Source organism: Piliocolobus tephrosceles, chromosome 7 (genome assembly GCF_002776525.5).
Source record: "Piliocolobus tephrosceles isolate RC106 chromosome 7, ASM277652v3, whole genome shotgun sequence".
Classification (NCBI taxonomy): domain Eukaryota; kingdom Metazoa; phylum Chordata; class Mammalia; order Primates; family Cercopithecidae; genus Piliocolobus; species Piliocolobus tephrosceles.
Genome location: NC_045440.1, coordinates 23,472,958 through 23,498,298, shown reverse-complemented (window position 1 = coordinate 23,498,298; position 25,341 = coordinate 23,472,958). Strand labels below are relative to the sequence as shown.

The 25,341-nt window shown below is 42.1% G+C and overlaps 1 protein-coding gene across 3 annotated transcripts in view; it reads right to left on the bottom strand.

Annotated features, from left to right (window-relative positions):
• DOCK5 (dedicator of cytokinesis 5) overlaps positions 1-25,341 on the bottom strand; it is a 240,537-nt gene that overhangs the window by 132,266 nt on the left and 82,930 nt on the right. For 2 of the 3 annotated variants that reach the window (XM_023216751.3, XM_023216752.3), the window contains exons 3-5: positions 17,598-17,638; positions 11,141-11,196; positions 7,950-8,046 (exon numbers count right to left, since the gene is read on the bottom strand). In XM_023216751.3, coding sequence (XP_023072519.1) covers positions 7,950-8,046; positions 11,141-11,196; positions 17,598-17,638 — 194 coding nt within the window. Of the gene's footprint in view, positions 1-7,949; positions 8,047-11,140; positions 11,197-15,261; positions 15,697-17,597; positions 17,639-25,341 lie in introns of those variants that run through there. The other variant, XM_023216753.3, reaches the window with a different exon arrangement.

Here is a 25,341-nt window from a genome sequence, read left to right as displayed (position 1 = left end):
CTATCATTAACTTGCTATGTGGCTTTGGGCATGTTCCCTGTAGGGTAAATGCGCATGTAAAATAAAGAGACTGGCACTAAAATCCATTCCCAAGGATAAGCCTCTTTGAGTCTGTGACTGAGACATTAAACTCAATTACTCCTCCCAGGCAGCTTCCTGATTAACTGCATCTGACTCTGATCATCTCATTCGCTTGCACACTCAGTTGGCGCTGAATCAAATTTTCCCAGTGCTGAGCTCTTTGCAATCAATCTCATGCCTTTTCCACGAAGCTATAACACCTGGGTCCAGATGGGGTGTTTTGGTCCTTCTGTGTTCTTGAGCTGCACTGACTCCAGGGACCCTGGGAAGAAGAGAATTCCCACCGCCCCGAACACACTTCCTATCCATTCTAGTGCCTTTTCTCTCTGTCAGATAAAAGCGCAGTCTGACCAGCAAAGGTTTGATCTTTAAAGAAACCATTCAAGTTAAAGGCCATTTTTTGCCTCCTGAAGGAAAAGAAATCCTGACAGCCAGGCAACCAGGTCAGAGGAAATAAAAACTGGAAAAATACCCAAAGCACCTCCCAAGTCTGGTGCCTGTCAGTCAGTCCCACGCCACATCTTGGCTATCTTGTTAAAGCCACACTGAAGCAGGGCTTGCAACTCCCAGATAAGATGCCCTGACAAGAGGACAAAGTTTGCTATGGGAATTTTCTCTTCTTGGTAATAAGAAATAAGATGCTAGTTTCAAACCATGAGACCAGCTTAATTATGCTTCAGAGCTTACGTTCCAGCAGCCAGTAATAACCACTGGTTCAAAGAGATTAGAATCGAGTAGCTTTAAACTGCCTGGATATGCGATGATGGGAAGAAAGGGCCATTCAGTGTGTTCTGCAAGTTCCCCTGCCCCCCTCCCCATTATAGGCACTTTTTCTGTTCCTGAATTTTCCAGAACTATAGACAGCCACAGGGTTCTTTATTGCTGGCAAATTTTAAGTGAGGGGAGATCAAACTACATTTTAGCAATTAAATTCACTTGATTGGCTTGGCACGGTGGCTCACACTTGTATCCCAGCACTTTGGGAGGCCAAGGAGGGCAGATCACCTGAGATCAGGAGTTTAAGACCAGCCTGGCCAACGTGGTGAAACCCCTTCTCTACTGAAAATACAAAAATTAGCCAGGCGTGGTGTAATTCCAGCTACTCTGGAGACTGAGGCATGAGAATCACTTGAATCCAGGAGGCAGAGGTTGCAGTGAGCCAAGATCACACTATTGCACTCCAGCCTGGGCAAGAAGAGTGAAACTCTGTCTCAAAAAAATAATAACAATAAAAATAAATTCACTTGATTCAACACTATGCCTTAACTACCTTCTATCACCAAAAATGATCTTCTATCTCTTTTCCATAAGGAGTAGGATTAGATCCAGTCTTCCAAAGCCAGCCTGACTTCCAAACAGTCTGACTGATCACAATTCACTGAACCCTTTCTCCCATGAGAATATGAGGAATAGCACGAAACTAAATCTTAGGGTGAGATGGTGCACAGCATGTTTATGGCATCCAAACAGCTTGGAATTTCCAGGACAGTCCTGTATTTGAAACCTCTTGCCCTACTGTGTCCACGAATACACTGCAACTTTTCAGTTTCAAGATCAGATTTTTAGTTGAGAAAGTATGATCCTTTGACTTGAGATGTAGAATGGTTTATATTCAAAAAGTATAACTGAGTTGTTATTGAAAAGATAAAGTTAAACATTACACAAATCCGACCGTGTCTAAGTCACTGCATGGGCATCTGCCCTGATGCCACCTCAGCCGTGTGGAAGCAGGGAGAGGTGTTGACAGAAAGGAAAAGAGGCCAAAGATCAGCTCACTGGATCTGCTTTCCAAGGCTGGGAAAAGCGGCAGAGAACAGTGGATAGAAAACCTGAAGCCCACCGACCTGGTTAAGTCACTGCAGGGCTGGAGGGCGGCTAGACATTATCTACCCACCCCTTCTGCCGGAAGCTGGAAGACGAGGAATAACCACAGTAGGTGGGCAACTGCACCCTTACATGACCTCAAGGCAAATGTCACTAAATCTTCTAGTGTGAGCCAGCTCTTCTCTTACACTTCTCATTATCAATCAGCTCTTTCTAGGAGCAGAGTTGTGAGGGGTGAGTCAGGGGCTGTGAGGTATTGACAGTGTGACAGGTACTACCCTGGAGTTTTATACAGATTATCCCGCTGAATTCTTACAGTAAATTTGCAAGGCACATAGTACAAAAAAATCCCCACTTTAGAGAAGAAAAGAAAACTTAAGGAGATCAAGAGACTTGTCTTAGGCGGCAGGATCAGCTAGTAGCCTTCTGCATCCAAGTTCTTTCTGTTTTGGTTTGTTTATTTTCAGTAACTATTACTGGGTTTGTTATTTTTTCTGAATATAATAGTACATACCCAGTAAGGGAGAAGCCAGAACGTCAGAACTAGTCGGCCTGTCTGACTCCAATGTCCAAGGTCTTGGCACGTCACCAGGAGGCCTCCTTGATCACAATGTTCCCTCCTTTCCTGAACAACCACTGAAAACACACCCAGTGACCAGTTCCAACTGAGGCACAGCAGTACAGGGAAAGTCCACCAGAAACTGCTATATATTTGCAGTTTCTCTGTATTTTGGAATGACCTGGGCCTCCTGGACTTGAATTTAAACCAAGCAGGTTCTCTACGTATGGTGAGAAATTTAGCTTGGCTGCTGAGTGCTCAAGGCCACTCTTCCTAAGACGATTGTTTCAAAGGAAGCGGCCTTGGATAAGGGGCCATACAGAAGGGAGCTTCAGAGTCTCGGGCAGGCAGTCGGGTAAGAGGGACGCTATGCCAAGGCTTCTCAGGAGGAGGGTTTCCAGATGGCTACTGTTTCCAGCTAAGATAACATCAAAAGCACACGCTCCCATTGGCGGAGTCCTTGACGGTCTGTCAGCAACATAGATCACAGCCACTCTCTCTTTCCATACTCTCATAGTTCTACGCAGTCAACAAGGCAGCTTTTACAGCAGCTTTTGCAGAGGAACAACATCCAGCAGACTTGAAGTGTTCAAGTGACTTGCCCAAGGCCACAGAACTGGTTAGAACAGGACCTGCACAGGATACCCAGCTTCCCAATTCCTGGGCCAGCGTCTGTCTCCTAAAACCCACTTCCTCTCCTGAGCGTAAGGCCAACACCCACTAGGGAAGATAATACAAGAGAAAACAATAAAAATATACCTAAGGAACAGAGGGACCGTGGGGGGAGTCATCTCTTCTCTCCATTTTGGATAAGTGGGTTCACCTCTGTGCGGTATACACACTCCCCTCCCCTTTAAGACATATTTATGATTATTCTACATGGTTACCGTATAACTGCTAAAAATAAATCACAGCTAGGCAAATATTTTTCCTTTCTAGAATAATCACCAGTGTCTACATGGCTGGGCTTAATCTGGTTAGTGGATTGCATTTTCCCCTCATGTGAGACTGTGGATCCACAACGTACATTTCTGGTGAACTGAAACTGAAAAGAACAAGGACATGTACTATAGAAATATGGGATTTCTAAGACATCACAGGTATCTTTTTTTTTGGAGAAAGAGTCTTACTCTGTCACCCAGGCTGGAAAGCAGTGGTACAACCATGGGTCACTGCAGCTTCTAACACCCGAGCTCAAGCAATCCTCCCACCTCAGCCTTCTGAGTAGCCTATAGATTACAGGTATGGGCCACCATGCCCAGCTAATTTTTGAATTTTTGTAGAGATAGGGTCTTGCTATGTCACCCAGGCTGGCTTCAAACTGCTGGAATCAAACAGTCTCCCAGGCTTGCCCTCCCAAAAGGATGGGATTACAGGCGTGAGCCACTATGCTGGCCACAGGTGTCTTTAAAGACATCAAACAGAGTGCCTGGTGTGGTAATCTACAGGGCGAAATGCGAGAGAGAAATAATACAAGTATTGCTACATACTAGTAAAATCTATATTTATTTTTACATGGACTAAAGGAACTTACAGAATCAGAAAGCAAAAACATCAATAAAAGCGTACAGTGGGTAAAAGGAGACGGGACATGAAAACCAGAGATTTGCATTTTTACTTGTTTCCTAGTGAAACATAATATTGAGGTTTGCTACTCTGATACAGAAATGTTTCAGTAAGAAGTTCAGAAATTCTGCCTGAAGTGAACTGTCAATGCTTTAGGAAGGGACAGGGAAAAAAAAAAGGGAAAGTCAAAATTAATACTAGGACAGTGCAAAAATAATTGTGTGTTTTGCCATTTAAAGTAATGGTGAAAGTTGCAATTACTTTTGCACTAACTATAACAAATCTTAGTAGATTGTTCCTTACTGGATGAGCATGTATCAAAAGCAGAAGCAGGTTTCTCAGTGCTATCAACCAATTGAGAATTTGTACAATGAATGTCTTTTAGTCAATCAACAGTAGTTACAAGACATTTTAAATTATTCACAAATACCAAAATAATTATGTTATTAGATATCCAAATTAAAATGAGAAATGTGGTGCCCTCGAAGAGGGGATGGCTTTTTTTTTTTTTTTTAAACGGAGTCTCCCTCTGTCTCCCAGGCTGGAGTGCAGTGGCACAATCTCGGCTCACTGCAACCTCCGCCTCTCAGATTCAAGCGATTCTCCTGCCTCAGCCTCCTGAGTAGCTGGGACTACAGGCGCCTGCCACCATGCCCAGCTAATTTTTGTATTTTTGGTAGAGATGGGGTTTCACCATATTGGCCAGGCTGGTCTTGAATTCCTGTCCTTGTGATCCGCCCATCTTGGCCTCCCAAAGTGCTGGGATTACAGGCATGAGTCACCGCGCCTCGTTTTTTTTCCTTTTTTTAACCAAATTCTGCTACTACAACATGAAACTCTTCCATCAAGGAAATGCTCAACAAGACCTTATCACCTTTAACTACTAAGAGATTTTGGCAGCCAAAATATGTGAGTCCTTTCTTCATCCCCATTCACTTCTTTTTTTCTCTTGTTTTTTTGTGTTTTTTTTTTTTGAGATGGAGTTTCACTCTTGTCCCCCAGGCTGAAGTGCGATGGTATGATCTTGGCTCACTGCAACCTCTGCCTCCCCAGTTCAAGCGATTCTCCTGCCTCAGCCTCCCAAGTAGCTGGGATTACAGGCACGAGCTACTATGCCCAGCTAATTTTTGTATTTTTAGTAGAGAAGGGGTTTCACCATGTTGGGACAGGCTGGTTTCGAACTCATGACCTCAAGTGATCCGCCCTCCTCAGCCTCCCAAAATGCTGGGATTACAGGTGTGAGCCACTGCGCCCATTCACCTCTTTCTTCATTCTATTCAATGGTACAGCTGGCCCAATTACTTGTGGATGTGTAGAGGACATAGGTAATAAACTGGGCACACCAGTTGTGTTTTAACATGAAAAAAACTCGGCCTCACTCATACTCTCCACTCTCATACATCTTTTCTTTTTTTTTTTTTTTTGAGATGGAGTCTCGGTCTGTCGCCCAGGCTGGAGTGCAGTGGCGCGATCTGGGCTTACTGCAAGCTCCTCCTCCCAGGTTCAAGCCATTCTCCTGCCTCAGCCTCCCGAGTAGCTGGGACTACAGGCGCCTGCCACCTCGCCCGGCTAATTTTTTTGTATTTTTTAGTAGAGACAGGGTTTCACTGTGTTAGCCAGGATGGTCTCGATCTCCTGACCTCGTGATCTGCCCGTCTCTGCCTCCCAAAGTGCTGGGATTACAGGCTTGAGCCACCGTGCCCGGCCAACTCTCATACATCTTAAAAAAAAAAAAAAATAAATTAAAAAAAAAAAAACTCCTTTCCCAATACTGATTATCTAATGCATTTCAACACTCATCAATTTCCAGAAGGAACATGTTAAGGAACCAACCCATGTACATGCAATTCCTCATCCATCAACCTTGTTACATCCACCCAACTAACCAATCAATAAACCAGAACCAGAAAGTACTCTCAATATAAGTGCAAGATGATCGATGAAGGCCACGGAGCTGACAGTAGCATCTCCATCCTCCTTGTGATTTAGGAACTTAACGTGCATTCTCTCTTCAACTAAACATAAAGAGATCAAAAGATCACCTTTATTATGAAGCAGTGTACCCCAAGGGCCAGATGACGAGTTCAGCAGTAAGTGCTTCTACTGTCCAGAGGGAAACATTATAGATGGTTATGTTTAGAAAATACAATAGAAAGAAGAAAGTATCTAAACAAGGTCTTGAAGGATGACCAAGTAGAGAAATACCATGTGCTTTTCCACCAACGGGGTTGGTGATTTCTACTGCTGTGATTAACCAAGGGAAACAACAGCCCTGAATGAAAATGAAACAACTTCCATGAACTCTTAGAAGTTATGCCAAAATGAGCTTTTGATTATTGCCTTCAGTAGTTAAGATCTAGAGTGAGGTATTCCCAGTAACTTATTAGGATTGGCTTTTGAGAGTTAAAATGAATCAACACATGACTGAACAAAAATCGAGATAAACAAAGCCACATAAAGAAAAGAGGAAAGTTGCCAGGCCATCAAGTCTGGTCTACAACCTCCCTGAACCTGTACACACATCTAACGAGAGAATCAACATTTGCCATAGGAATTTCTGGTCAGCCACAGAAGGCTGGAACCCATTAACAGAGGCAAGATCCAGTGATGCAGAACTACAAGGGCTGCAGGCAAAGAAGCAACTTTAGAATAAACAATCTTTGTGGGTGGGGCGTAGCGGCTCACGCCCATAATCCCAACACTTTGGGAGGCCAAGACAGGTGGATCACTTGAGGTCAGGAGTTCAAGATCAGCCTGCCCAACATGGTAAAACCCCGTCTCTACTAAAATCAAACACAAAAAATTAGCCAGCCATGGTGGCTCACACCTGTAATCTCAACACTTTGGGAGGCCAAGACAGGTAGATCACTTGAGGTCAGGAGTTCAAGACCAGCCTGGCCAACATGGTAAAACCTAGTCTCTACTAAAAATACAAAAGAAAAAAAAAAAATTAGCTAAGCATGGTGGCACACGCCTGTAGTTCCAGCTACTTGGGAGGCTGAGGCAGAATTGCTTGAACTTGGGAGGCAGAGGTTACAGTGAGCCGATATTGTGCCACTGCACTCCAACCTGGGCAACAGAGCGAGACTCTGTCTCAAAAAATAAATAAATAAAATAAAAAATAAAAAGTCTTTGTGGATTCCAAAGTTAACATTAAGGAAAGAGCTTTCTACACTGGAGATGAGGCAGGCTTGCTGCGAACAGACTTTGAGCATCCTTGGTAGCTGTTCTCAGTTTGATCATGTTAAACGCTAGATTTACTTGGTTCTGATTCCTGTTTATCATGGAGAGGATGCACTGGCTCCTTGTAATTTCCCTGTGAACTGACACACTGTATTAGCATTCTGAGGTCAAACCAGTGTTGGGAGAAAGAATATTGTGAGTCTGCCAAAAAGGTGACTCTCAGACAACTAACACTATTCAAGTTTCTAAGTCTGTAAGGTATGTGGGCCAAGGTAAGGAATGTCATTCTCATGTGACTAAGCCCTGGAATATTGGCAAATTTCAGTTCACTGGTATACATGAAGAGGCTAAGAGCATGACTCAGGTTCCTTATTAACAAATTAATAATAATTGCCCCTACTTTATAGGAATGTTGTGAGGAGTCACTGCTTCTGGCACTTAGGAAAGACTGCAGAAGTGTTTGTGGTGGTGATTATCATTAGTACTTTCACAATCAGCATGTTTATCATTTGAGAAAAGACTGCTAGAATGATTACGCCCACTTACTCCACTACCCGCTATCTGTGACCCAGCTCTGGGGAAATGAGAATCTGCTGCTTATCAGCCTTTGTGTGATCCAGGGAAGATGCATCCCACTCCATGAAGTCAGCCAATAAGGAGCTGACACCCTGTAAAGGACCTACAGGCTGAGGACCCAGAGTGAACCTGGGGCTCCAAGCCACAAGGGGAAACTCACCACATAGAGCTTTCGCCAGATGACAGCCCATTCTCGCAGAGTGGACGTGAGCTCCTGCACCAGGGGGAGCTCGCCAGGAATCACGGTTTCATGCTGCCTGCAAAGAACCAAATGAGGGTCACTTTATTCCAGGCTGATCGGCACTGCTTTACTTGATGGGGATCAGACTCCCCAACGCGCAAGGATGAGAATGAAGCTGGTTGGGCATGAGGGCAGGAGTTGTGCAGGGGACTTTATCACATCCAAGCCTCTGGGAGAAGAGAGAGAATAAAACAGCACAGTCCTCAAAATGGGCTCAGTTCCTGCAACTGAACGAGCCTGCAGCCCAGCCTCGATCTCCCCAATTTGGATTTCTCCAGGAGGCTCAATTACTGAGCCAGGCTGGCTTCAGTGATTCTCAAAGATGGAAGCAAAATATGCAGCATTTTAGCTGGTACCACCAAGCAGCCGTTTCATTTGGGAGGCTGGATGGAAAGGTGTGTATGGCATGAGTGTCCTGGGGCTATGACTCCACCCAGAACCTGGTTGGGGCAGGGGCCAGGGTAGGGGTGCAGGACACGGAGGCAGCACCCCTTTCTGGGTAGTCCAGTGTTTTCTTATCATCTGCAGTTTCACAACATAGAAAACGTACACTTAACAAAATCCTTGCTTACTCACAGAAGACTCTCATAAAGGTAAGTATTATGTACTATGCTTATTCACATACATCCTCTCTGGCATTTTTATGATTAGCAAAAAGAAAAAAGGAGAAAGCAAGAGCAAGCAAACAAATGGGAATTGGTGGTAGGACTGCCAGGCTTAATGAGGAAAAATACAGGAGGCCTAGTTAAGTTTGAATTTCTGGTAGAGTAAGAAGATTTTTTAAGAATAAGTGTGACCCATGAAATATCCGGGAAATGCTTGCTATGAAAAACTACTTACTATTTGAATTGCCAATGTAACTGGGCATCCTGTACAACCCTAATTGGTGTGAATGTGCCTCCCCACCTACGTTTCCACCAACATGGTGGGCAGCAGTGGAGAGAGCCCATGGCCAACCGGAAAGAGGACTTCTCCAGCAGGGCAGGAGACCTGGTTTTTGGTCCTGGTTCTGCCACCAAAGAGCTGCATGGCTTTGAGGACATCTTGACCATTGTCTGTGAAATGATGGTGCTGTCATTTCTTGTTCCCTGTGCTGTATCTGGGAGTCTGGAGTGATTGAAGACCTCTGTGCTCTTAGGCGGGTCCTTCCTCTTTTTTTTTTTTTTTTTTTTTTTTTACTGTTTTGGAATTCTTTTGGACTCGACCCAGCAACAGTTTCAACGTGTTCTGATGATTGGTTGTTAGTCAGAATGAAAATAAGGCCCTTTGATTACAACACGGAAATTAGAATTGGTGACATACACCTGGGAGATAACTGTCCTGTAACAAGACTGTTCTCATTTAACTATGAGTTTTCTTATCCTGTCACTTCTTATGGAATCAAGAAGATGATGTTCCAAAGAAATGATGTTGCCCAATTATCAGAGGTCAGTGACAGACCAATGTTGCAACTACCTACGAATTTCCAGCGGTTTGCTATGTGAAGAGGCTTAAATTCCCATTTGTGACGCATTTTGGAATGAGTGGGTTTGAGGCCAACGCCTTGAAAGATACTACTCAAAAAATGAAAGGACAGGAGTCATCGGCTCCCACACAAAGTAAAACATGTGAACCTAATTTTAGCAGTGTTAATAAGGAGCAATTATCCACGAGTCACTGCAACAAAAACGCCTGTGTTCTAACATCCTCTCCTCCCTGAGGCACGGGAGCAAGTGGCACAAACTTGTCTGGGAACCAGTTTCATCAGTCCTGCTGTTGCATGGGTCCAAAAATGAGGAGCAATATCTGTTACCAATTTCACTACCTTTTGGATTTTTGGATAACATTACCTATACTGTGATATTTACACTTTTTAATGAGTTAATTTTAAGTGGAACTGTCATTCTAATTTTGTGAAATCAAGTTCATACAAAATAAAGCTTGCCAACAACAATAATAATAATAACAACAATAACAATAAAGAAATGATGGTGCTGAACTACAACTGGGAACACTCTTTCTAGCTGTGAGGCTGCATGGCTCTGTGACCCAGCTGTCCATTCTCTCCTCTCCATCAGCCCCAGGATTCCAGTCCTACCCCAGCCTCTCCTTACTGCCCCCAGAACTCTCCTGTCCAGAAACTCACCACCACCTAAGTGACCTCTCTCTCCCACTTGACTAAGTAGCTCACTCTTCTTAGCTGTCACGGAGGCAGTACTTCCCAGGACAAATGAGGTGGGCAAGATGAGGTGGGCAAGAAAAACAAATACCAAAACGTAGCAGATCGTTTCTGCAGGGCATATTTGCATACATTACCTCATTCAAATCTCATGACAAGCTCATGATCAAAGTAGGGCCAGATCGTTTTCCCCTAATATGCTGTGAAAAACCCAGGATCCCCTTGAGGCTAAATGACTCATCCAAGGCTCAGAGCTGGTAAATGCAGGCTGCCACTTAATCACCTATCTCTCAAGGATCCTAAATTGGGGGCTTCTCAGATCTTATCAGTCAGCATCCCAAATGTTCATGTGTGCAAATACACACACACACACACACACACGCAATCAGTGAACAGGTAATACAAATAATGTAGAGGCAAAAGCCCTCAGTTTGCTACTTCTGTGTTTAGTATTCTGGAGAAGTAATGCAAAGGAGGAATTACATCAGTGAAAAGTTTTTCTTCATTTCTCTCTCATAGGAGAAGTAGAACTGACAAGATGACAGAATTTTTTTGGGGGGGGGGACTGCCTCGCTCTGTCACCCAGGTTAGAGGGTAGTGGTACGATCTCAGCTCACTGTGAGCTCTGCCTCCTGGGCTGGAGTGATTCTCCTGCCTTAGCATTCCCAGTAGCTGGGATTACAGGCGCCCATCACCAAGCCCGGCTAACTTTTGTATTTTTAGTAGAGATAGGGTTTCACCATGTTGGCCAGGCTGGTTTCGAACTCCTGACCTCAAATGATCCACCCACCTCAGCCTCCCAAAGTGCTGGGATTACAGGCGTGAGCCACCACGCCCGGCCTGAGATGACAGAGCAATTAACATACATAAGGCATTAATGCCCTAAGATTATCATTAATGATAATGTTACATCTTCATCATTTTGGGGGAAACTTCCCAGCTTGGAACTTACCCCAGGTCTTCCACAGTTGCCTCTTTCAAATGGATATACGTTTCAGGGAAAATGCCCTACAGAGAAAAGAATTTTGGTTATATGGCCATAAAAACAAAACAAAAACAAAAGCCAAACAAAAACCACCTCAGCCCAAAGTAAACAGAATAAATGTGAACACCCAGGCAAGAGCTAAACTCCTGAGATCAGGTTTGCAGGACATTACTTATACTGGCTGGCTACCTCAACAAAAGCATGGTGGAAACATCAAAAAGGCAGAAATTAAAATTTGGGTTCAGAGAGCATAGGATATTTTGTGAATGAAGAGGCAAACATGCTGTGTCAGCTCAGAGATAACATAATGGGAAGGAGTGTAATTGTGAGCTCCTAAACCCCTCAGATGCTAGTTGCCATGAGATGCTTCCCATAAAGGGTTTCACATAAGGGGTGACATGGAAACTATGCAGTACTCAGTAGCCCATAAAATAAGTCATCCCTCAGAATATGCAAGGGATTGGTTCCAGAAACTCCCTTCCCACAAAGCATATACCCAAATACTCAAGTATGGCACGCAGCCCTGCACAACCTGCATGTACTTTTACACAGGTTTCATGTCCCAAGAATATTGTAATTATGATTTGCATTTGGCTAAAAAAAAAAATCCATGTGTAAGTGCTGCGGAGTTCAAACCCACATTTTTCACGGGTCAACTACATAGTGATTTTTCTAAAGTCGTTCCTCTCAGCACTCCCACTTAAACCAAATGCACTCAAAATCAATGGGTGTTAGTTACCTGGTTATTTTCAGCACCTCACAGTCTCAAACTGCTCTCCATTCTATATCCCTAAGAGGCAATTCTACATCAGCATTGTAACACTGCCCCTGGGGAACACTTAGGCCTGGAAAGACCTAAGAGAAAGAGGAGAAACTGGTGGACAGAAATCGGAGAACGGAGGACCAGATCTAACCAACAGGAAGCAAGTCCCAGATGTGAGTGTTCTTATGCGTACCAAAGCTTCTGCTGTTTACTGTGTGATATGTTCACGCACAGACAGAGGAGATGCCATCTGGAGACAGCAATGCTGATCTGTTTCAGGGTATCTTACATGGAGCTTATAGCTGGCACTGTTGGCTAACTGCTCCTAGCCCTATTCCTGGAAGAGTTGGCGTGAACTCCACGAACATGACACGTCACGGGTGGCCGATCATAAAGGTGGGAGGGGATGTCCGAGTGCCCGGGGGCATATATACCCACTGATCCTTACTCCACTCAGACAGGAAACCAGTGAACACTGACAGGGTTGTTCCTGTGTCCAGTTGCATGTGCTATATTTTCTGTACAATACTCTGCTTTCTCTCTTTTACTCCATTGCCAATAAAACAGGAAACAGCAAGAACATTTGAGATCAAGCTGCTCCTAGCACTAGTGATGACAGAGTGGATCCTGCACATGCTTTCCCACCAGACACAGAGCCCCAAAATAAAAAGACACCCCTTCTCCTCCTTGCTTTGAGAAGCGGGCAGACGTTGGGAACATGAGTGAGAAAGTATGACTCTAATTCCATTACTGATGAGACCAAGAACACACACAGATGCAAGGTGACAATGACCTCTTTCATTATGGAGGTGGGATTCAGAACCATTTTGGAAAACTGATCAAAAAATTGAAAACAAAAATTAAATGTGTGTCTCCTGTGGGGCACAGTAGACAGGACATTTTCTCAATGTGCCACCTCTCAGGTCAGGTGAGCTTGGCCAGGGAATTCTATAAGTATAAAAGATACATGCGTAGGCACACCATCTAAGTGAAAAAGAAGGAGATAAGCCTTCTGACTTTATTCATTCATGCATTCATTCATTTATTCATTCTTTGAGACAGTCTCACTCTGTCGCCCAGACTGGAGTACAGTGGCACAATTTCGGCTCACTGCAACCTCCGCCCCCCGGGCTCAAGCAATTCTCCTGCCTCAGCATCCCAAGTAGCTGGGATTACAGGCATGCACCACCATGCCCAGCTAATTTTTGTATTTTTAGTAGAGACAGGATTTCACCATATTAGCCAGGTTGGTCTTGAACTCTTGACCTCAAGTGATCTGCTCACCTCAGCCTACCAAAGTGCTGGGATTATAGGGGTGAGCCCCCGTGTCTGGTCTATTTAACTTTTTTAATGATCAAAACAGGGAACTGTCCTTCGCAGTGCCTGGCATGCAGCAGGCACTGAGTAAACATCTGCTGAATATAGCAATGAGGAAGGCGGGTGTTCAGTTCACAAACTGTGTGCGATTCCTCTGGGGCCTGATTTCTGCAGTTCGGAAGCTCTAGGCCTGTCCCTAGGATGCCTAAGGAACTGTGGGTGTTTCTTCTGCCTGCTGTGCCGCTGCACCATGGTAAATGATTTGTTGACTATCATCTCTGCGGGGAACCAAACTGGGATGTTGGGAATTAACCTTGAAGACATTACACTAAGTGAAATAGGCCAGTCACAAAAGGACAAATACTGTATGGCTCCACTTACACCTGGAGTAGTTAAATTCATAAAGACAGAAAGTACAATGGGGGTTCTGAGGAGTTTGCAGGGGATGGGGGACAATGGGGAGTTAGTATCTAAAAGGGACAGAATTTTAGTTTGGAAAGACGAAAGACTTCTGGAGATGGATGGTGTTGATGGTTGTACAACAATGAGCATGTACTTAGTGCCACTGAAATGTACACTTACAAATGGTTAAGATGGTAAGTTTTATGTTATATATATTTTTACCACAATAAAAAAAAGTCCAAAACTCATAAAAAAAAGCAGGAGTGGGGCAGGGGAGGTGCTGAGCAGAGATAAACTGTTTAGTTACAAGGATCCAATTCTGGAAGTCAAAAGTGAAATGTTACATTGCTACTACAAAAGAACGTCCTTGCTGAAGGTTTTTGAAATGAGAAGGTAAAGGACCAATTAAAATTTTCATGCGTTCACAATCTGGCGACTAGTCCCTCCTAATAAATGGAGAACATTCAAGTTAGAAGTATTCGGAAACATAAATGCACAGTGATGAATTCTGTGACATCTAAGCAGATCATAAGCAGACAATTCATACTGGGTGTTCAGACATGCTTGTTTTCATATTAAAAGAATATTTTAGGCAGGGCACACTGGATCATGCCTGTAATCCCAGCACTTCAGGAAGCCAAGACAAGAGGATCGCTTGAGCCCAGGAGTTCAAGACCAGCCTGGGCAACAAACTGAGACCACAAAAAATTAAAAAATTAGCACAGAATGGTGGCACATGCCAATGGTCCCAGCTACACAGGAGGCTGAGGCAGAAGGATTGCTTGAGCCCAGGAGGTCAAGGCTGCAGCGAACCACAATTACACCACTGTACTCCAGTCTGAGCAACAGACTGAGATCCTGTCTCAAATATATGTATGTATGTACGTGTGTATTATATTACCACTCTGTCATCTGTAGGCTTCACCTTTCCATGATGATACTTGGCAATTTACAGTCATAGAATTTCTCTGGTAAATTTGATGCTTATAGAATGTCTCCTATGCCATGACGGCACACAGAAAGTCAGAGTAAACCTAGGTCATGTGTTTCTGATTTACAGCCTATCTCTCAGTTCTGCTTTTCCTTGTTCCTTGTAAGCCACTCACTTGAGTAGAAAAATAAACGAATGATTTTCTAGATGTTGCCCTTATCCACACTCCCACAATTCCGCCAGGATCAATAATCAGTTTCAGAAAAGCACTTGGCTTCTTCGATTTGTAAAACCACTAGCTCCTTTTATCACTCTAAATGACTGAGTCAGCTTATAAATGACACCAAGAATTTCCATTAAAACATTAGGGCTTGCAAGTAGCTCTGCCCCCTAAAGATGGAGAAATGAGGGACAAAGCACAGGAGAGCATTTCTAATGAGCTGATCTCTTAATGAAGGGGTGTCAAAAGCAGAGCAGAATTCACAGCAACTGAATTTGAATTCCCTGTATTTTCCCTGGATCTCTCCACACGAAGGATATTTCGACTTAAAATAACCATCAAATAAATGCGTGGCCCTTGTCTGTGTCATCGTTTCATTGAATTAGAAAGTTTTTCTTTACTATCAAGAGAACAAAGAGAAACTCTCACTAAAAGATTTCTTCTAAAGGGTGAGATTTTAAGTTTAAACATTTTAAGCACTCCTTAATGAACACAAAAAAATTAAAAACATATCCAGAATTTATCATTTAGATCCTGGTGGGGCACCCTATCTATCTACCGTTCAAAGCCAACAACAATGGCACTATTAGCTAGATTGATTTTTACATACACAAGGCCCTCCATATCATGGGTTCAACCAACCGATGATTAAAAATATAGAAAAAAAAAAGTAAGCAGACATTTATTTCCTTGTCATTATTCCCTAAACAATATGGTATAATAACTATTTACATAGCATTTACATTGTATTAGGTATTATAAATAATCTAGACATGATTTAAAGTACACAGGAGGAAACGCAGAAGTTATATGCAAATACGACGCCATTTTGTATCAGGGACTTGAGCATCCATGGATTTCGGTATTGTGGGGATCCTGGAACCAATCCCCTGTGGAAATGAGGAATGACTGTATTAAAAAACCATAGGATACTTTGGAAAGCAAGGTCTTCCATGTTCAAAAGGATCCTTACATACTGTAGTCTGTGAAAAGGAAGACCTGATCTAGGACCTTGGTTGAATGTAATTGAATTTCCCAGTGAAAAATCAAGAGTTTCATTTGTTCCTTAAGTTCATCACATAATTTTGAGGATGGCTTTTTGTTTATTGTTTTTAAATTAACATTTTTTTAAAAAAAAAAGATTGGGAATTAAGTGACGTAAGTATTCTTACTGTTTAACAAATTTGGAACATCAAAATTGTTAGCTCTAATTGTGCTTTGAAATAACTACCACTTCCATAACCGTGAGTAAAATTAACACCAATATGGCTAAAAAATCAGGAGTGGCCATCATGAAGTACTCTGTGTCACTGTGGATCCCAGAAGAAAAGTTGTCACTTGAGTTCTATCATGTTCTCATTTATTCTGGCATGCCTGCTGTCTTGGACCCCTATTTGACGGCCCAGAGAAACTGAAGTCAGCAAGAGATTAAATGAAAATAATTTGGTTTGAAATAAAGACGTGTGACACAAGAATAACTGTGGGTAGAAAAGTTCATTCTCTGGCTTGGGGTGAGAAAAAAGGATCAAAATTGCGGGAGTTGCATTAAAAGCAAACATTCCTTTATTGTGCTAGATTAGTAAACTGTCAAAGTTAACAAAATGTGTATGTGCACACATACGTGTGCAAACACTGAGTGTGATTTAAGCATCAATAATGCAGAAGCAGTCCTGGTTTCTAATGAACTATACCTTGTAGAAGGGTGTTTTCCTGGGCCCTATACTCTTTGGAGAGTTGGGTGTGTAACATCAGCCTGTTTGTGCAGGATTACGTCTTTCTCATGCTGTCCGTGAAGAGTAAGAACCGTGGGTCTGGTTTTGTTTTTTCACTCCTCTTTTGATAAATTCTAAAACGTTTCTCTCATCCCTTTCCTAATTTGCTATTTGGCATGTGAACTAATTGTGAAATAATATGGCCCTATCAACTCTGCTCTTTCAAAAGGAAGTGCTGACATGTCATGCTGCCCCAGTGAGCAGTATCAAAGGAGAAGTGCTGACAAGACCTAAAAGAAACTGAGGGGGGTATTAACATAATTAATAGATTTTCTTTAGCCTGACGATTAGTAGTTCTGGCACCGGCAAAAGGATCCATTTAGTTCAGTATTTTTCAAACTGTGCCTTTGTTGCACAGTAAGAGATACATTCTTATGGCAACCAGTATTACATATGAAATACATAAAATATAATAAAAACAATACATTACAATAAATTATATATCTAAAATAAAAGTTTCACGAAACAGTACTTACCATTGCATCTCATGTTCTCTACTTTTCGGTTTCATTTTTTGGAAAAAATTGGTTATAATCCACCATATTGATTTCATAATGTATTACTGGGGTGTGAGGCTCACAATATGAAAACCACTCTTGTTCATCCAATTTACAATGAAGGAAAGGATCAAGCGGAAATGGGGAGATCCTTTAGTTTGGAATTGTAGCGTGGGAAGTCAAGGATAAAGGAAGAAGTGTGGGTCCACCCCTCCCTGAAAGAGAGATCCCACTAGAGCAATGAATGTGTCACCAACTTGCTTAACTTGAGGGAAAGGAAGTAAGAAGTCTTCCAGGACTCTCTCCTTGAATTCGCTGGTGGGAAATACAGTCAATGGGATTTACACTATTACATTTAGGCAGTGAGGTCAGAGAATTTGCTTTCAAATTCAAAGAAGAGCCAACAAACAGAAAGCAAACTAGGTCTAGAGACAGCAGAGAGCAGAGGAGAGGGTCACATAGCACAGTACAAAACTAGCGGACAGATTCCAAACGAAATAAAAAGTGGATGAGAAGTCATACCTTTTTAGATTTATTTTGGAGGGTATATCCTCTGTACCATCCTGTCAGAGCAAAAGAGAACACAAAATATTTTATGTTTTCTGGGATATCAGAAAGGTATTAGCAATATATACTCTCGTGTTCTATTAGCAATACTGAGAAGCAACAATTGACAGAGATGATTAACAGTACATTAGAAGATGAATGTTTTAGTTTATTACACAATAAAAATCTAACTGAATTTTAGAGCTGTATTCTCTTAATAACAATCGGATTTAAAATTCACGTAGAACCTAGCCTCATCTCTACTCCTTTGGAGGAAGAATAGAACAACAGCTTAAAAAAAAAAAAAAAAAAAAAACCAGGACAGCCCGTTTCTTATCACCCTAATACCTTACAGTCATTTAATAAATGTTTTTGCATGAATAAGTATGGACTTTCATTGTATACATGCTTTCTACATGTCGCCTTATACTATTAATTTTTGTTTTTTAATAACTTATATTTGCTGTAACTCTTCTGAGTTCCCAGGTTAAGAACCACCATTCTGGGAAAATTTTAAATTGAACTAGCATATCTTATGGAGACAAATATTTGCACTTTAAAAATAATCCAAATAATGAATAATAAAACGAAATTTGTGCACAATTCCTGGTAATGCTAAAAGCAACCCCCCCCCCCCCCACCTGGCCCCCCATAAAAAGATCTTATGTGTTTGCTTGCTGAGGCTTTAGGTAAAGGCTTTAACTTCTTTTTAGAAATTCTGGCCAGGCACGGTGGCTCACGCCTGTAATCCCAGCACTTTGAGAGGCTGAGGCAGGCGGATCGTGAGGTCAGGAGTTTAAGATCAGCCTGGCCAACATGGCGAAACCCCATATCTATTAAAAATATAAAAATTAGCCAGGCGTAGTGGTGCATGCCTGTAATCCCAGCTACTCAGGAGGCTGAGGCAGGAGAATCCCTTGCACCTGGGAGGCAGAGGTTGCAGTAAGCCGAGATCACACCACTGCACTGTAACCTAGGTGACAGAGTGAGACTCCATTTCCCAAAAAAAAAAAAAAAATTCCAATTAAGGCACACACCCCTACAGATATTTTCCAACCCTCAGTCTTCTAGAGAGTATACAATTCAATCTGTCCCTAAACAGATTTTTTATATTAACTATTTGCTGAACACCTACTATAGGAAGTTCACTGTGATAATTTCTCTCATTCCCCATGCCCATCAACTAAAGCATCAGTGTGGTCATCTTACCCAGGTAAACCTTGTGGTATTAGGTTCGTGCAAAAGTAATTGTGGTTTTTGCCACTAAAAGTAATGGCACACATATATAAGGTAGCCATACACACATAGTGAGTAGATGCAAACTGTAATTAAAACTCCAGGCATCTGCCAATAGGATCCTAGAACTCTCTTGTAATTTGTTCTACATGAAATCAACCAGAAAATAGACACATACTCTATTTCATACATGTTACAAGTAGAAAACTGAATTTACCTTCTTTGGGCATATATTCAATAATAGTTTCGCAAATATTATTGTAAAAGTAATATTTCACAAATATTTTAAACTGTGGCATTCAGACATTGAAAGGATTTGCTACGTTTTACAGGGAGGCGTGGGGTACTATGCTGTGGAATTGTGGCTTGCATCGAGGCACATGGCTGAGAAAAAGATATCTAAATAGGGAACACTTCCCCCGATTTAGGATGCCAAGTGTAAGAGATTCAGGAATAAGAAGGATACTAAGCTAAGCATTGCTCCCCAGGTCTCAAGGTCTGTACCTAAGTGTATATACTTGCTTGGTTGTATGAAAACGTGAAAATGGGCTTTTGCATAACTAAATGGCTTCGAATTCACCCTAGGACAAGAGTGGAGCGCGAGGGGAGCAGGCTGAGAAACAAGATATTCATCTTTTCCAAGTAGTTTTCATAGTTCTGTGCTGTCAAAGCCAAGCTGTCACAATACAAACTTCATTCCACTTTCAAAGAAGAATTTATCTATATTTTTGTAAACAGTATTTTGCACAGCCATTCATCACGGAGTTATGCTTCCTAAGCCTGTCACTGTTGAAAAAACTTTTTTTTTTTAATCTCCTATGTCTTCTCTAGAATTGTGGTATGTGTATAAGCCCTATCTAAAGGCACAAAATTATCATGCTGAATTTGTAAACATGAATGTTCATTTTCCTTGTATCACGCATAAGAGAACAGATCTACCTCTGGAGCTTTAAGCATATACTGTCAGAACTCCATACATTCTATTTTAATAACTGCACAGAATATGGTAACAGTTCACGAGTATGTTCGCTCATTTCCACATTACATACCTGGGTTATCATACAAGCAAGAATCCAGTTTTCCAATTAATCCCGCGTATTTACAGTAAGACGATCATAATTAAATATAGTTTGCTATTAGGCTTAAGAAGGCATAATGCAAAGAGGCAGCTGCAATTGGTGGGTGGTGTGAACTGGTCAGCAGGATCTCAGATGCTTTCTTAAGTTATTCCACTATTAAAATAAAGGGAATGGTGTGGGGATAATGAGTCCAGAGGGCTACTCTTGTCCACATTTAGGGGAAGTAACAGTTGCAAAAAGCAAGTTCATAGCAACCATGGCGAACACCAACTTATTCTAGGCTGAGGGTTGCTCTTTCAGGAGGCTCACAAGTCATTTCTGCTTTCTTGGGATTGCTCTAATCCAGAATGAAAATCTGTCCTCTCCAATTGAAAATAACAGAGAGTTGCTAATTCCACTGTCAAAATTATTTACTTTGTATCTGGCTTCTCAAGTAATCTCCATGAGTCAGGACTCTCATCTGCTCCATTTCACTTCACCTATCCAAATGTCTCTCTGGCTGCTGCACACTTTCTGTCCAACAGATCCCTTACCTGATTCTTCTCCTGGCTACATGCAGTCATTCTACAAATCTTTATTAAGCACTAATTAAGAACCAGGATGTAGTGGAAAGCAAGAGCTCACATGAAGATTATTACACTCTAATGTTAAAAATATACACAAGTAGGATGAGCTGAGATAACGACAGTGCGAAGAGGAAGAAGTGCTCAAGGAAAGTAACATGGCAGAGAATGGTTGGTAACATGGCACATTATTTTAAATATGGTGATTGAGGACAGATTACTCTAAGAAGCTAACGGGAATGAGCCATTAACAGATCTGGGCAAAAAAACTTCCAGACAGAAACAAATCAAGCGAGGAAGCTGCGAGGCAAGAGTAAGCCTGAAGTTCAAAGACAGAAGAAAAACGGCACGGCCAGAGTTCAGCGCAAGAGACTGAGATGGGGAGAGGCAATAAGAAGGTAGTTAGAGGAGGCCTGGTTCTCAACTCTGGGCACCGAGGAGATCCACCAGGAACTTTTACAAATACTGATGCCTGGGCCACACCACCAAATATTCTGATTTAACTGGACTGGGGTGAGGCCCAGACTTAATGCTTCTAAAAAGGTAATAATACTGATGTGTAGCCAAGATTAATTACCAGACATAGGTATTATATGCCATGGAGAAAATTCAAGTTTTATTCTAAGTACAGCAGGAAGCATTGGAGGGTTTCAAATGTCATCATGCCTTATGCTTATGCTTCTTTTTTTTTTTTTTTTTTTTTTTTTTTGAGACAGTCCTGTCGCCCAGGCTGGAGTGCAGTGGTGTAATCTTGGCTCACTGCAACCTCCTCCTCCCAGCTTCAAGCAATTCTCACACTTCATCCTCCTCAGCAGCTGGGATTACAGAGCTGTGCCACCATGCCCAGCTAATTTCTTGTATTTTAAGTAGAGACAGGGTTTCACCATGTTGGCCAGACTGGTTTTGAACTCCTGATCTCAATTAATCCACCTGCCTCGGCCTCCCAAAGTGCTGGGATTATAGGCATGAGCCACTGTGCCTGGCTGCCTTAGGCTTTTAAAAGAGCATCTTTGCTACTACATGGGAATGGATTGTGGGATGTGAGGTGTAGTAGAAAGAGGAACACCAAAGGGGAGTGGTGGGTGCAGCAAAGAGGAGGAGAGACGAAAAAAAAAGCAGGATATATATATATATATATATATATATATATTTTTTTTTTTTTTTTTTTTTTTTTTCTTGTGGCAGGATCTCATTCTGTCACCCAGACTGGAGTGCAGTGGTGCAATCATGGCTCACTGCAACCTTCGCCACCCTGGCTCAATGGATTCTACCTCAGCACCCACCCCTGACCCCTGGTAGCTGGGACTACAGGCACATGCCACCACGCCCGGCTATTTTTTACATTTTTTATAGAGATGGCATCTCCCCATGTTGCCAGGCTGGTCTCGGACTCCTGGACTCAAGCGGTTCGCCTGCTTAGACCTCCCAAAGTGCTAGGATTATAGGCGTGAGCCACCACACCCAGGCACATCATATATATGAATCAACAGGCGTTGCTCACGACTTTGCTGCGGGTGGCCATGAATGGGGGAGTAAAGGCAAATTCTCAAAGGTATTTGTATCTTGGGCTTAAGCAAATAGGAGGACGGTAGTCTTTGGTATACGAAGATCTAAGAAAGGAAAAACTTGCGGAATGGGAATCAGGACAGAATCAGGAGATGGATCCTGGCCCTTCTGCTCTCCTTTCTGGGCAGCTGAGTCCTGAGCCATGGGGTGGAGCAGAGTGACTTGGGTATTTGCAATGGGGGAGGCTGCACATCCGCAGAGGGGTCCAGACTGGCTTGGCATGTCAGAGCCCCGGGGGAACGAGCTGGGTATCCATGTAAGGGAGCAAACGGGGTGTCAGAGCCTAAGTGAGGTGAGGGGTATCCGCACACAGGACTTGGGGGTGGTGCACTGGCCTTGGATATCAGAGCAAAAACGGGGTGAGGGGGGGTGTTCCCATGGGAGACAGCATGCTAATGAGGATGAGTGATCAGTTACATACAAGGAAACTGATCAAATAGCTACATCTATTAAAAATATGGGAAGCTAGGTTTCTTACTATTATAGAATGGAGTTATAAGCCCCAGAAGGGAAAAATCTCAAATGAACCCTGTGCTGCCGGATTGGGATTGAAGGCATCCATGTGAATTCATGACTTTTTATACACGTGGATCAGTCAAAATGAACAGGTATTAATCTATAAGTATACAAATGCATACTACCCCTAGTTGAATTACCTAGTTAGTTCCTATTTTTCTGTCCCCAGGACAGATGGTAAAGGGAGCTCTCAGAAAAAGAGCTATGTCACTAGGAAAGTGCAACCAGTCCCAAACTAGGGAGGGGGACAGACGGTCCCATGAGGAACGAATCCAAGAAAAAAAAAGGAACTGAGAAATGATCTTATCTGTCTGAACATATTAAAAGGCAGGCAACAGTTCTGTCAGCAACCTTGAGTATGAAATAGAGGTACGTTCACAGAGAATGAAGAAAAAAAGGAATTAGCTCTAGAAAAACATATTATTCAAGAAAGGAAATGTAATCAGGTAAATCCCACAGCCTCTGTTGCTTACACTACATAGCCATAATAACCCAAATCCTACGTGTTTAAAAAAAAACTCAGGAAGCAGAGGCAGGAGAATCGCTTGAACCTGGAGGTAGGGGATGCAGTGAGCTGAGATCACACCGCTGCACTCCAGCCTGGGAGATACAGCGAGACTCGGTCTCAAAAAACAAAAAAAAATTGTATCTATATTTGCTTTTCTAAGAGGGATTAATAGGCATCTGTATGGTTGGTGGGGTATACAGAAGAGTGAAATCCTTATCTTCCACAGTAAGAAATGAATTAAGAAATAAAGAGATTTATGCCACAAAAATTGGCTGAAAGAGTTGAAAGACTTCTGAAAAAGCTGAAACTCCTCAGAATTCAAGAGGAGTTAAAAAGGGTCTCCTGTTTTTCATTATAAACCTTGTAGAAATGGTCTTGATGTTTAAATTTATAAACATATATGACTGATAAAATTTTAAAAATATACAGCTGATAAGTCCTGGTAGGCCAGAACTAGGCAAAGGCAAAATTACAGGGATAGAAAACGGATGAGTAGTTGCCAAGTACTCAGGGTGGCATGGGGATGACTGAAAAGGGACACGGGAGAACTTCGGGGCTGACAGAATGGTTTTGTAGCTTGACCATGGTTGTGTTTCATGATTGCATGCATTTGTCAAAGCCTGCAGAATTTTACACTACAATGGGTGAATTTTACTCCATGCAAATTATAACTCTAAAAAAAAGACACAGTGAGATACTATCCACCCACTGGAATGGCAAAGGTAAAAAGATGACTGCGCCAATCACTGGTTAGGAGATGGAGCAATTGGAACTCTCCTCCATTGCTGGTGGTTTCTTATAAAGTTAAACTTACACTTATCCTATGACCTGGCCACATCCTCGCTCTGATGCTTTATGAGAATGTTTATGAATGCTTTATTTTTAACAGTCAAAAGCTGGAACCCATCGAAATGTACATCAATGGGAGTATCAACAAACAGTGTTACATGTACATACTATATTATTTACTATAATATATAATATGTAATAAATTGATATTTGGCAATACACAGGAATAAACTACGGATGTGCAACATCATGGATGGACCTAAAAACCATTACAATAAGTGAAAGAGACCAAACACAAAAGACACATCTAATTCCACTGATATGACATTGACTCACAGGTAAAACTAACTCGCAGTGATCTAAACCAGATTGGTGGCTGTTTACTGAGGATGGGAACCGTGTGGATAAAGATACCAAGAATTTTCTGGGGTGAGGGAAATGTGTTTTATCTTGATCGGGAATGTTTAGGTATACAAGCTGCATTCATTTCATAAAACACACTGAACTGTAAACCTAAGATGAGTGCACGGTGTTGTATATAAATTTTACTGCAATTTTTTTAAATGTAAAAATTGACACTGTCCAGTGAATATTACTCTATAAAGTAACCACCTCAAAGTAACACAGAATTGCATTGCTGAAATATGACTGAATATTTTTGTTTGGAAATGTCTCTGAAACAAGTTTGAGTCATGTGTGAAAAAGCACAGAACTATTTCTCCATTACTTTACGTGGTATTGTGTCTTCCCAAAGACATTATTCATCTTAATTACTACTGCATGCTCCAAAATTCATTCTGAACAAGTTTTGCTATTTCCAGAAGTTCAATTGCAGATTGGAGATTCATCTCTCCAGTGAACAATTAGTTACAGATGTTAGGAAAGCAAAGTACTCAATGTCTCCGTGTCCTAAATCTTACTTAATAATGGAAAGAAAAAAATATATGTGTAAACACACAAGCATATAAACAAGAAAAGTAATTTCATATAGGGCTAAAAGTTATGAAGGAATAAAAGAGGCTAACCTGGGAAAGGCCAACTCCTGAGAATGAAGCTACTTTAGAAAACATGGTTAGAAAATTCTCTCTGGGCGTGGTGGCTCACATCTGTAATTCCAGCACTTTGGGAGGCTGAGGTGGGAGACCAGCCTGGGCAACATAGCCAAAACCATGACTCTACAAAAAACTAAAAATAAAATAACTAACCAGGTGAGGTGGCACACACTCATAGTCCTAGCTACTAGGGAAGCCAAGGTCAGAGGATCCCTTGAGCCCAGAAGTTGGAGGCTGCAGTCAGCTATGATTGCACCACTGCACTCTAGCCTGGGCAACAGAGTGAGATCCTGTCAAGAAAGACAGACAGAAGGACAAAGAGAGAGAGAGAGCGTGAGAGAGAGAGAAAGGAAGGAAGGAAGGAAGGAAGGAAGGAAGGAAGGAAGGAAGGAAGGAAGGAAGGAAGGAAGG